The sequence below is a fragment of the Chenopodium album genome, chromosome 4, assembly GCF_948465745.1.
Source record: "Chenopodium album chromosome 4, dcCheAlbu1.1, whole genome shotgun sequence".
NCBI classification, from domain to species: domain Eukaryota; kingdom Viridiplantae; phylum Streptophyta; class Magnoliopsida; order Caryophyllales; family Amaranthaceae; genus Chenopodium; species Chenopodium album.
Genome location: NC_137837.1, coordinates 3,551,076 through 3,565,000, shown reverse-complemented (window position 1 = coordinate 3,565,000; position 13,925 = coordinate 3,551,076). Strand labels below are relative to the sequence as shown.

The 13,925-nt window shown below is 31.3% G+C and overlaps 1 protein-coding gene and 1 long non-coding RNA gene across 2 annotated transcripts; one reads left to right on the top strand and one right to left on the bottom strand.

Annotated features, from left to right (window-relative positions):
• The first annotated feature begins 926 nt into the window (after positions 1–926).
• LOC145626360 (uncharacterized) lies at positions 927–7,295 on the top strand. Its single transcript, XM_081678780.1, has 15 exons — positions 927–1,299; positions 1,431–1,547; positions 2,726–2,848; positions 2,988–3,047; positions 3,126–3,221; positions 3,471–3,551; positions 3,644–3,762; positions 3,906–4,007; positions 4,635–4,751; positions 5,009–5,065; positions 5,193–5,259; positions 5,588–5,641; positions 5,731–5,820; positions 6,521–6,553; positions 6,880–7,295. The coding sequence occupies exons 2-15, from the start codon at positions 1,533–1,535 to the stop codon at positions 6,997–6,999; spliced, it is 1,134 nt and encodes a 377-aa protein (XP_081534906.1). The 5' UTR covers positions 927–1,299; positions 1,431–1,532; the 3' UTR covers positions 7,000–7,295.
• Positions 7,296–11,221: 3,926 nt separating this feature from the next.
• On the bottom strand, positions 11,222–12,420 carry LOC145626359 (uncharacterized). The gene is made up of 2 exons (XR_014110994.1): positions 12,012–12,420; positions 11,222–11,869 (listed from the first exon to the last, which is right to left on the bottom strand). It is a non-coding gene; the product is annotated as an uncharacterized LOC145626359 (long non-coding RNA).
• Between the last annotated feature and the right edge of the window lie 1,505 nt (positions 12,421–13,925).

Below are 13,925 nucleotides of genomic sequence, written 5' to 3'. Positions count from 1 at the left end.
TACATATTAAAATATTTACGAAAAATATACTATATAATTATAATTATAAAATGTATGGAAAATATATTGTAAAATGTATGGAAAATATATTAAAAACTTGAAATCTCTAAACATTTTAAACACATATACTATTTAATTTAAAAATAAAATAGTATTAGGACAAAAGAACACAAAACACTTACATGTATCTAACCCATTTAAACAAATTTTAAATAAAATATTATATATATATATAAAAAAAAAAAAAAAAAAAAAAAAAAAAAAAAAAAAAAAACTAACTGACTATGAAAATTAGTTTAAGTTGTGTAGTACTCTAATTTTCTCAATGAGATTAACATTAGAAATATGTTTCAAAAAAATAGAACCATTTGAACAATGAATTGTATCAATATTATTATTGTTATTATTATTATTATTAATTATTGATAATTATTATTATTATTTATTGATTATTATTATTAGTATTATTATTAGTATTATTATTATTATTATTATTGTTATTATTATTATTTATTGATGATTATTATTATTTATTGATTATTATTGTTAGTATTATTATTATTATTTCAATTATTATTGTTATTATTATTATTATTGTTAATATTATTATTATTATTATTATTATTATTATTATTATTATTATTATTAGTATTATTATTATTTCAACTGAAATGAACTGAACTGAACTGAGCTGAACTGAACTGAACTGAACTGAACTGAATTTCAACGGAACAGAACAGACCCTAGGAGCTGAACTGAACTGAACTGAGTTGAACTGAACTGAATTTCAACGGAACAGAACAGGCCCTTACTCTTGTGTAATCTACAATTCTTCACCAAAATTATCCAACCAACCTTTCAAACAAACCAACAACTCCACAACATAGTACGAGTCTGACTATATCGTCTATCATCATTTAGTTTTCATGTATGAATCCTATAACTTGTTCAAATGTTTCGAAGTATCAACTCGATTACTCTTCTTACGACAATACCTTCCACGTAAGCTAGGGAGCTTAGATAAAATAAAATTGATTATCCCCCCTAATCTTTGTCTTTTAACTTGGTTAAATTACATTCTAATTTTGGCATTAATGCTAAAGATCGTGTGCCCCTTGCTATTCGCTTCACATTTTCTCTCTCCTCTCTGTCTTTCTCTCTCTAAATCTTTTTTAATTTTGTAGAATTTTCTCAATAATTTTTTTGCATTCAATCTTATTTTTTGAAAATTTGATATCTAATATACCCCAGAAAGAAATCAAACCGAATCCCTCTTCCAATTTCAAATCATATAAACAGGTGAGTATAAAGTTATAATCTTTTTTCAGAATTTTGATAAAACAGTTTTTTTTTTGTTAAAGGTAGTATTTTTCTTTAATTTTTTTTATGTTAATGGGATAATTATTGATGAAATTATGCTTAAATTTCAGGGTAATTTTTCCTGTTGGAAGAGAGGAGCTAGAATTTGAAGGTTTTGTAGTAATATTATTGAAAAAGATGTTGACAGTTTGAAATTCGTTAAAAAGACAAAAATGGCTGCCAAAAACGTAAGTACTTTTTACATTATTCTATTATTGGATTTTTTTTATATTTAATTTAATAAAATATGTAAAGGATGATATTTTAATTGCTTATTAACATGTTTATCTTACTTGTTATGTAATTGATGATTATATTATTACCAGGTGTTTTGTTTTACAATTTATAATTTGTAGTTGTTTGATGATGAATACTTTTTTTTTTATAAAATTCATTTCTACTTTGAAAATGTCAAAACTATATCTATTACTTTGTTAAAATTGTCTGAAAATTGAAAACTTTGGTTAATCAGGCTGCATAATTCTGTTTTGATGATTAACTGCCTCGAATTTCGGTTAATGAAGGATGTTTATTGAGTATTAGAAAGGGTTTATTAATTTATGATGCTGCAAGAATGAGTTTTGCTTATGAGACTAAGTCAAAGTTCATCTGATCATGCTAGAAATTCAGCTTTATTTATTATCAGACAAGTAGTTTTTCTGATTACAAACGAAGCTGAATTTCTGTGGATGTTTAGCTGTAGATTTTGCAAAAATGCAAATGTAGTGAGAGTCTTGATGCATATGAGGACCTATAGCTCATGGTTATTTGTGACTTTGTGAGCTGTGAATCCTGTGATTTGGTATGATGCTTATGCTTGTTTCGGAATGATTAGTGCCACAGGTCTTAGGAGTTTGGACTAATATAGTTTTACTCTCATCTTCTATAGCACCTCCTAGATGATTGACCCTTTTTCTCCCTTTTGCATTGTTGCTACATCATCTAGGAGCGCTTAATCTTAGGTGCATCTTATAATTTGCCCTTGTTGGCCTTATGTAGTACTCCGTATATTTTAGGAGAAGAATCTCAATGGCATGTGGACATCATTGCTGAAGAAGTCTTTGACACTTCTTCAGCAATACATGTAAATCCTTATTCATAGTTATCGTTGAAGTAGGGAAAATAAGCTATACTCTTTCTTCTACAGCCTGATTTAATATTTCAAAGTTTGTTCTGTTTGGATTGTGTACTCATTGTGGGTAGAATAGGACTCATTGTGAAACGATATAAAATGCTGTTGTATCTTAGTGTGTATGTGATCTTTGTATGCTAAGGGTGGAATAGTAAATTATTTTGAGTCTGCACCAGGACATTCATACTAGCTTTCTTCCTTTACATGAGATTGATGATATTATGATATATGCAGATTGCAATGTTTTCTGATACAAAAAGCCGAAGGTCATGTATTTGCAGTGTTTTTCAAGCAGCTGCTGCAGTTGTCCTAATTTACTTGATAGGGAGTGTTTTTATTCTACCAGTTTACAGACAGGTATGATCTGTCCACCAAATACTCATGTGTTTTATAAGTTGAACTTCCTAGAGATAACTTTCGGCTTTCTTTTGATTTTTGCAACCAACAATGTGTAGCAAGACTAGCAACACCTAAATAACCTCGTCTTCCTGTGCAGGATACTCCAAAAATGGGGCTTGCTGGAAGTATGGACCTATTACTAGGCAATAGATGTGAGGTCTGTTTTCCTTCCTATGCAGATAATAATAGATCGTGTGCCTTTTATCTTATTATTTTCTTTTTCTTCATGTTTTAGAATCAGTGCAGACCTCGTGGAAGCGAGTCATTGCCTCAAGGTATTGTTGCAAAGAATTCTAATTTGGAAATGAGACCACTATGGGGCCTTCCAGAGGTAAATTATGTTTCTTTTCCTTTTTTTCATATGTATGTTTAGTTAGTGAGGCTATTTAGCTAACTGTCAACCATGTAACAAGGGTTGAAGTCTTATTCAGCCAATTTAGGCATCTGTCAGCTAACAGCTAGCAATTTAGAGTTTTACTTATTTAGCTGAAAACCTTTATCATTCCTATCATGATGTGTATTTCAGTATGATCACAGTTTTTCGTGGAATATTTGATCAATTGTAAGTTTGCTTGAGCAGAAAAGTAACTCATCACTGAGTTTGCTGGCAGTTGCTGTTGGGATTAAGCAAAAACAACTTGTGAATGCAATGGTTAGCAAGGTAATTATCATCTGCAACAGTGTTCTTGCTGCTTACTGCTCTAGCACAGGTGTTGCACATAACGTACTAATTCTTTCCATGTGGTATTTCAGTTTCTCTCGAGGGGTTTTTCTGTGATGCTTTTCCATTACGATGGTAATCTTGATCAATGGAAGGATTTTACGTGGAATGATCGGGTCATACACATATCTGCAATCAATCAAACTAAATGGTATCACCCTTGTCGTATCATGCTTGTTTTTCTGTGATAGCTACACTTAAAGCTTCTTTTTGGCATGGATAATGTTCATTGTCTTTATAATCAGATTAATTGCTTATATCCTGACTTGGCTCAGCTCTTTTATGGTGATATAGGTGGTTTGCAAAGCGATTCATGCATCCAGATGTAGTTGCTGCCTATGAATATGTTTTTCTCTGGGATGAAGATATTGGAGTAGACTATTTTGATCCTTTAAGGTGTGTACCATCCTGCATTCCTGCACACGTGTAAAGCATGTACTAATATTTTAAGATGAAATCTCATTTAGATGATTATTATGATTTTGTAATTGAGTGAATTATAATTTTATGCTCATTTGTTAGACTATGAGCCAAAGTTATTACATCAAAAATGTCAAATACAGTAGTAAGTAGTTTCATTCTTCTGCAAGATGATTAAAGTCATTTCCTACCACTTAATCAAAAATCTTTTGTTTTCGAATTTGGGTGAGACGTGAGACATAAGCTGCTAATTTGAAGAGGTTGATAACAGCCTTATGATCATCTTGTAGGTTGTCAATGTTGTCATAGAAACACAAGCTTGATGTGCATTTAAGGTTAAGTGCATGCAGTTAATTTTCCTTGTCAAGCCGCATATCTACTTGTTAGAATATTATGATGTAAAAATGCAAAATTTTGCAATGCTTCACTTTTCTGTGTATATGTTTTCCCATCCTTTGTGCATTTGCTAAGTTGTTAGATTGAATCAATTTACTCAACTCGGTCTCAGGGAATGTTTGAATCTGAGGACTGGACCAGCTATCTTAATTGAAACCATTTAATCCTTATTGGGTTGCTTTTAATGCCTTTATATATTTAATGTAGGTATGTATCCATCGTTAAAGAGGAGGGTCTTGAAATCTCCCAGCCAGCACTTGATGGTAACAGATCAGAGGTGCATCACCAGATTACATCTCGGGGAAGGAGAGGAAAAGTTCACAGGTAATCTTTGTGCTACTTTGGCATCTTGGTGTGTAGTCATAGCTTTGGTCGCTTACGTTTTTGCCTACACAATTAATCCGATACATTTCCAACTCTTTTGCATCAATTCTACATTGGTTCACTCCTGCTTAATCAACTCTGGATCTGCTATGTTTTGAGCTGACATATGAACATACATTGTAAAGCTTTTTTTTTTTTTTTTTTTTGTATGTTTTTGTTTGTTGTAAAATAACTTGAAGCTATTATATGCTTTGTAGGAGAACATACAAGCATAATGAATGCGATGAAGACAGTTCTGGTCCTCCTTGTACAGGGTAATTATATCTCTACTTTAAAAGGATAAGAGAAACTAGCTAGCTATAATAATTATCTTGGCACTCTTTAAACTTAAGAATATATTCAGGGAGGTAAAAGCCGAATAAGACTTTTGATGTGTTGCAGGTGGATAGAAGTCATGGCTCCAGTGTTCTCTCGAGCAGCATGGCGTTGTGTATGGTACATGATTCAGGTTTGTCTTTCCTATGATCTGCAGCTAATATCTCTAGAATTTAGGGGATCTCTTTTTTAGATATATACATATATATTTACCATGGAATTTAGGGTATCTCCTGATTGTACATGATATATTATTGCTTTTGAAATCTTATCACAAACTTCTGTTGAAGTGTTTGTATTTCCAATCTTATCAATGTGCTATTTAAGAATAGTCTTAAAAGAGGCAATATAATTACTTAGTTAATGAACTAAAACTTGCTTGCGGTGTGTAGAGGTTTTGAATTTTTCTTCACAAAACATGCTTTGGCATTGTTCATGTTTTAATCCAATGTGTTTTGCAGAATGACTTGATCCATGCTTGGGGTTTGGACATGCAGCTGGGATATTGTGCCCAGGCAAGTTTTTGGTGATCATTATTTGTCGCACTTTATTTTGTGCATTTTCCTCGTTATAATTATAGGTTTTTTTAATTTGCTATTCACAGGGAGACCGAACCAAAAAAATTGGGGTTGTAGATGCTGAGTATGTGATACATTACGGCCTACCTACACTAGGGGAGCCACTAGGAAAAAAGGTTAGCAGTAGCGTATCCACAATAACTTATTCTTCATGACTTCATCCCTCGGGTTGTGAAGTAATTGTCTAGTTGATTAGTAGCTGCAGAACTAGTTTTCTTATCTTGTAGGTAGAGATGGCAATGGATCGGATTTGGATCGGGTGGAGCTTCACCCGCATCCATCCATTATCCTAATTGCTCCATCTACATCCATCCGTCATCCGCTTCACCCATCATCCATATCTGTCCGTCCATCATCCGCGGATGAAATGGGTGGAGCGGATGACAAATGGATGAGTACTAGAATGGAAAAAAAAAACTCACATAAACTTTAATTTTCGTTTATTTATATAATAATTTTTTTAATTTATTAATAAAAAAGAAATAATAACAACATATTGTTTGAAAAATTAATTTGTAACAAAAAAAAATAAGTAATTTTCTTGCACATTCTATATTTTATTAGTAAAATTCTTTGATTAAAAATTTAATATATGTTAAACGGATGGTTAGCGGGTGAAAAAATATCATCCACATCCGATCCGATCCATCATCCGCTTCATCCGTCACCCGCTTCTCATCCATTTAATTCGGGTTTTCGTCCATTTATTTTAAGCGGGTGGAGCGGGTTAGCGGATATCCACTTAATATTGCCATCCCTACTTGTAGGGAAGGATCACTTAATGTATCTAACCATTTTGCCGTTTTTCTTATGTAGCCTCAACTCCATGTGCTTGACAAGCGGGTTGAAGTAAGTCTTCTGGATGAATGCTTTACTATCTTCATACTAATTTATGAAAGTTATATGATTGATGAATATAGCAGCATTGCGATAACTATGACTAGTATATATAGCTGTGGTTTTCTATGCATTGAGGGACTAGAATAGTATATAGATTAAAAACATTATGATATTTTTCTGGTTGTCAGCATTTGTAACATGTCAAAATAAAGAGTGAGTATTTCAACTATTCACAAGTTTTGAAAGTACGAAAAATAGTGTGGTTAATTTGTTTTCTCGCATCAAAATTTGTAGTGCAGTTTTAGACGCTTAATGAACTCTTGGATACTTCTCAGGTGAGGAGACAGTCTTACAACGAATACAAGGTCTTCAGAAGGCGATGGGATAAAGCTGTCCTGACCGATGAATGCTGGACAAATCCCTATCCACAACCATTGAAACCAATCTCTCGGTAACAGGTACACAACACCGAAAGACTTTATATACACAGATTAAGGACATAATAGTTGTTTATAGATAGCATTTACAGAAATGAAGTCTGCTAAATACCAAACTATGAAAGAACATTTTTGTACAGAAGAGTTGTATACAATGTATAACAATAGTCAAAATATATTTAGTTATTTGTAAGCTTGTCTGGGTTTGAGTTATGTGCCATACTTGGCCTAGCTTGTATATAAATACGAATTATAAAGTATTAAGTATACAACTATAGTCTATACATGATATGATTCTATCATGCCAAAGAAAAGTTGTGTATTTTGGTCATGTTGTGTTGATCTAGTGTCATCTACCATTTTCGTCTTTTTGGGGTCATGTTATTTTTATTAATATTATTCGTGTATAACCTTTAGTTATGGACCCTTATGATAGATCCCTATAAAAAGATAAGTTGTTGATTTATTTACGGTTATGACTTTGATATATCAAGGAGATTATTGGTATTTTCTGGATTTCCTTTTTTTTTTTTTTAATTTACTCGTCGTATTTATTATTCTCTAGTATCTGTACTTGAAACTGTTGAACAGTTAGTTACTGCAAAAAGTTAGGAATGGAGAAGTATAAGAGCTAGAGAGTTGAGTTGGTCAGCCAATTAAAGCACATCTGGAATTATTGATGGTTTATTATTGATGACTATCCAACCATAACAGATCACTGAATGGTCAAACTGAAGTAAATTAAACTGAGCAATGTTGACTTCATCACCTAAAATTTATGTACATTAATGAAGACCCCCAATTGCCAGGAATAAGTGATTAAGCAAGAACTTGTACTACGCTCCTTATGATATTATGATACGGAGTATAATATTTTATTCGCTTTAAAAGAGATCTGAAACACGTAAATAATCCGTATATTATACGTATAATCTAATTAATATCATCTCATACAAGCATACAATAAAGTAATTTACGTGGTAATGAATAATACTCAAAACATTTTTTTTAAAAAATGAAGGACAATGTATTCATATGTTATGTGTACGTTCGTTAGTGAAGTATGGAGTAGGAGTACATTAATGAAGAGCTAACGAAACATCATAAGAAAAAGGTAAAGTTGGATATTTCGAATACTTTAATTTTTCAACAAACTCATTTAACTCACTACCCACTCCACCGATTATTTGGAGTTTGGCGACCTTTTGTTTTTTAGTCCCCACTTTAGCTTAGTACAACAATTGCACTCTTCAATTGTATTAAGAAATTTCCTTTTGCTTTTAAAAAAATCGTGACAAATTTTAAATAAGTATTATGCTAGGATTAAGGATTCAATGAAAATACTTCCTAAACATTTGGAATTGTTGATTAGTTCGTTCTTACATAGTGCACCTCTTTTTGTACGTAATTATCTAGTAAAGATAATGTATCATAAATGTAAATAATGTGGCATAATTATAGATAACGAGATAATATAAGGTGGAACATGAAGTTGTTACTTTGAAAAATTGTCGTCATTAACTCATTATTGATGTATTGTTATTTTGAAATATTGTCGTCACTATTGATGAATTGTTACTTTGAAAAATTGTCGTCACTATTGATGTCTAAAGCAAAAACCTTTTATATCTTGAAATGAAAGCAATTAAAAGGTAAATGATTTAGAAGGGATTGTCATTTTTCGGGCCTTAATTGGTTGACTTTATTCCATAAATTAAATTGATTTTTCTAGACCATTCTTATATGTACGAGTATAATTTTCAAGCATCTCTTCACCCTAGGAAAAATTAAGTAAATGATGTTTTATTTTTGCCATTGTTTAGAGCAAAGTGGAGATTTTATGAAGTAATAAACTGGATAATTTAGAGCACTTTAAATAGTGAGTTGAATGTCACAATCCTTGTGAGTTGTGACAATGAAAAATTGAATAAGAACTTTGTCATGGGCCATCCCATGGCCCAAATAGATCAAAATTGGACCAAAAACAGATGTGGATTCATCAACAAGGATTATTGGTTGTCTAACCGTATCTATATACTATATACTAAAGTAATCACCAGAGTTATCCCTCAAGTACACATGTCACATTCACAACAAAAAATTTCCCGCCCAAATATTTTTTAGCTTTTTTTTTAAATTTCTTTTTTTCCCTTAAAAAATAACATGATAAAAAAAATTTAATGAAAAAAAACTTACAATAATTTATAAAATATTTTAAATAATGTATCTAACAAGAGAATTTTAAGGATAGACATGATATGAATTCAAATTCAAAAATAGAAAATGTTACATATAAGCCATTTCATTTAAACTAACTCCATTTTAATTGAATTTTATTCATTTATTTATTTATTTTTATTTTCAAGTCTTATTATTATAAACCGTGCATTTGCACGGGGATAAAACTAGTTCTAGAAATAAAATTGTAATATTGCATATGTGATGATGACATAGAACCTAATGTGTTCATTTTATTTTTAATTAAGGCCTGTTCTCATTCACTAAAATTAATCGAATTGAACTGAACTGAACTTATTAGAATTGAGCTGAGCTGAAATGAATATTTTATGAGAGAAGAAAATTAGGAGCTGAACTGAACTTAACTTAACTTATTAGAGCTGAAGTGAACTGAAAATAATATGATGAGAACATACCCTTATTTCAGGTGTAATAAGTTCAGTTAATTTCAATTCAGGATAATAACATATATACACTAATCTAATGCTCCAAGTATCATATGTATTTCCTAATTAAAATGCTACTTGTATAGTTTTTCATGCATGAAAAAACATGAAAATAATAAATAAGTTTGCCTTAACTAAAACTCTTGTTGAAATATGAGTTCATTAGAAATATAATCATTTAAAGCACAAAGCCCAAAACTAAGTCAATGCATGTAATTAAAAGAAAGATTAGTTTAGTATGGTCATTTGAAGCCCAAACCCCCCTCTCTCGAACCACCCATCCAACCATAAATGCCATCACCTACACTAGTACTTCATACAACCACATTGACTCTAGTCACCATCATAAACATATACCACAATAATTCGATAAACACTTCATCGAGCATCGTGAGAGTGGGACATAAAGAGAAGGTAAGGAAATTCCACTCTCAAAGCGTCCTGATGGAACTTGATCCCATAGGTCGCCAAGGGACAAGTTCTAACCTTTGCACCGAGGTAAGCTTCATGTTTTGGAATCGGACACTTTCAACATACAAGTACTTCGAACAAAAAGAGCAACCGGTTGCAAGTTAATAAAACGTCCCAAAGTCCATATATAGAACCTTTTTTTTTTCATTTTTCTTACACGGGAAGATAAGAAAACCGCGACAGGCAATAGAGTTTTACATTTAGATTCGACATAAATGACCTAATCATAAAGATCTAGCATATGAACATATTTTGCTGAAATGAATGTTTGTCCTCTGCTTACTACCACATACTTGTACCATACCACTCGTACTATGGTTACCAGGCAAAGCATTGAACATCTCCAAGCAATACTTTTTCCAAGCAATTGGATAATTTAGAAGAGTACAAATGAAATAAAACATCTTTAATACCATATCAATACTTGTCCCCTCAATTTGACAATTAAAAAAAATAAAGTTGACCCCTCAATCTTGTTGTTGATGTTTTTGTTTTTATCTTTTGTGATTAAAGCATTAATTTGTTTAAAGGGTTTCATTGTAAACATAACCTAAAGTGTTGTCAAGCTGGGAGTTTATGATAAAATTACACATTATTTTATCCTTATAATGTTTCGTCCCTGGCTAAGAGACGATTTACATCTTTCTTTAGAGCGCGACAAGCTAAAGTACTTTCTTAACAATCTAAAGATTGTTCTTTAAGCTATAAGCTCACTTTCTTCATAATCTAATGGGACAAAACCTTGTTATATAAGACAACAATGTACAAAAAGAAAAAACAAAATTTAACAAAGGGAAGAAGCAAGAGAATAAAGGTCAACTAATGGGACTATATATAATTACAATCAATCTTCTTTTTAGTCCACTACAAAGATTCTAACATCAAAGTAATAAGAAACAATACATAAACAAATATCATAAACTTGTATAATCCACAATTACATTAATCACAATCTCCACTATGCACCTTAATCAATTACTACTAATATAAAACTAATCTAGGGCTAAATTTTGGGTCATCGCTTTTTCCAAGCAAACTTTTGCTACTTTTTTTTTTTTTTTTTTTTTTAAGAAAAAAAAATCTAACTTTCTTATGAGGGTCAAATTTTTTTTCACCAATTCCCAAGAAATTGATCAGACAGACTGACAAAAATCATAAGAAGTAGCAAAACCATACCTGGAAATAGCTGTCCCAGTATAACAATGAGCATAATAAACATTAATTGGTAAAATGAAAAGAAAAAAAAAAAAGACATAGCTAGAAGGCCTAGAACACAGATATTCTTCCCATTCACACTTACCAACAGGATTCATATTTAGACCCACAAAAATTAAGGAGTAATTTTTTTTTTCTTTTAATTTTATAAACTAAATCGAGAGCCTACTAGACTCCGACTAATTTCAATTCGAGTCGGGTAAAACCCCTTAGGGGTTTTAAATATGGCAACCAAAGCAATTACAAACCTTAGGAGTGAAAGAACAAAATCCAAAGGGCCTATTTGGTATGTTGCAATTGATAGCATAGCAACAAGGTGAAGGCAAGCAATAACCTTTAGCTCCACAACAAGTGCAAGGTGCACAAATCTGGAAACTTCCGAGTTTTCTTCTTGTTTCATTCATCACCATCATCTTCTCCACTCTATCTTTATCAATCAATGGGTATAATTTCATCCCCTGTTCTTCAATTGCATTTGTCATATTCCCAGAATTTGAAGAGGTACACAATTCATTTGCCTAAAAATTAGCAAGAAAAAAAAAATTAAATCTTGAGAAAACCCCAGAAAAATTGAACTCAAATTACAAGTGGGAATCAAAATTGGAGAAATACCCTGAAAAATTAAACTCAAGTTACAAGTGGGTTTGCAAGAAAACTTACATGGGTAAGCTTGAATTTGTCGGAATTGAAGAACAGCAGTGTTAAACAGAAAACAATCAAAGTAGTAAAAGTTGCCATTTTTGTTGCTGATCAGATCTAAAAATGAGGGTTTTTGAAGGGGTTGGAGAGAGAAAGTTTAAGGAAAGATATAATTGGGTTTTAAAGGTTTATGAATTGAATTGGTGGAAGTTGGGCAGTGAATTCACATGAATCTAATAAATTGTTTGACAAATTAGGGTTTTATATTTTGGGGGAGTTGGGGGTTTTAATGGTGATGATCTCAAGAGGTTGAGACTTGAGAGTGTGTACAGTGGAATGAGAAGTACTCTGTGAGTGAGTGAATTTTGTAGTGAAAATTATTTTGAAATATAATAATACAAATTTTTAAAAAATTTAAGCAATAAAAATTAAAAATTAATAAAAACATGAGGGAGATGTGTGGAATTTGCAATAAAGTTGTGGGGTAATTATGTCCTACATTACAACTGTGTGGATTTATGATTATCATTATCATTATTTGGAGCACCATATTCTTGCATTACCTATTAACTATGACACGTGTCAACATAAGAGAGGTGTTTAATGATTATTTTATTATCTACTTCCTCTTTTCTCTTTTTGTTCTAGTTTGACATTTGAATCCTACTTTAGCATTATTGGCCATGGATTTATAAAAATTTAAGAATGTGATTTGGGGGAGCATACATCAAATCTTATCAAATCACATCTTGATTAAGGCATCTATCATATTGTAAGTTAATTTGGAGTTTATTTGTTGTTCCAATTCAATTGATATTGCTAAAATGTTTTTTCCACTCAAAAGACCCTACAAGAGTGTTATTATTTGACATAATTAACACTTTCTCACATTGTCACAAGTAATGAGCTGATTTTAGGGCCTGTTCTGAACGGAATTGATTGGAGCTGAACTGAGCTGAACTGAATATTTTATGAGAGAGAGAAATTAGGAGCTAAACTGATTGGAGCTGAACTGAATTGAATTGAACTGAAATTAAGTAAATATGAACAGGCCCTTAGTTACAAAATAAGTTCCTCTGTCTTTTTAAGTTGATATATTTTGAATTTTTTTGGTAAGATATAGCAAATGTGTTTGATATGTCGTCAATTATCTGTTGTTTAACATTTTTTTTAGTTAGTCCACATTAGTTGACAATTTAGATTGAATATTACCATATTTTATAAAACTCTAATGTTTCATAGCAAAATAAATGGAACTATGATCTTAGCATAAGAAATTTTCATATGAAAGGGCTAAGCTACACTTGGATATTGGACTAGACGTATATCTAATCGCTCATACATCAGTCTGAGTATGAAATTGTATTTTTTAAGGAATAGGGAAATGAGTTGGACAAAGCATTTGAGTTTAAAGGCAAAGGAATAAATTAATAGAGCCCTTTTTTTAATCAACCAAACATATTAAAGGCATGTTCACTTCAGCTTAATTTCAGTTCAGTTCAACTCCAATCAATTCAGTTCATTTCATCTCAATTCAGCTCCTAATTTCCTTTTCTCGTAAAATATTTGTTTAAACTCTATTCAGTTCAGTTCAGCTCCAATCAGTTCAGCTCAGTTCATTAAATGTGAACAGACTCTAATTCGTTATAATCACAAGGACATTGAAAAGATTGAATTTTTTATTTTCTTGAGCCGAAGCATATATACCAAACACATTAAACATAAAATTAGAGCTTTTATTAGTAACTAATAAGTGAACTAGATAGTGATCCAAACTTCAATTCGAAATTCAATACGTCATATTAAGTATATTTCAACATATAAACATTCCACCACAATGACCATTTAGATCAACAACAATAATTTCATCAAAATCAAAGCTAAACTCTATAATGATCAAGAAGATCATGCAGGCCCTATTCTTTTGAGCTTCTT

Coding starts and splice junctions, on each gene's coding strand:
- LOC145626360 (XM_081678780.1), top strand. Junction 5,066..5,192: donor TCTGGTCCTCCTTGTACAGG/GTAATTATATCT, acceptor GATGTGTTGCAG/GTGGATAGAAGTCATGGCTC. Junction 6,554..6,879: donor TGCTTGACAAGCGGGTTGAA/GTAAGTCTTCTG, acceptor GATACTTCTCAG/GTGAGGAGACAGTCTTACAA.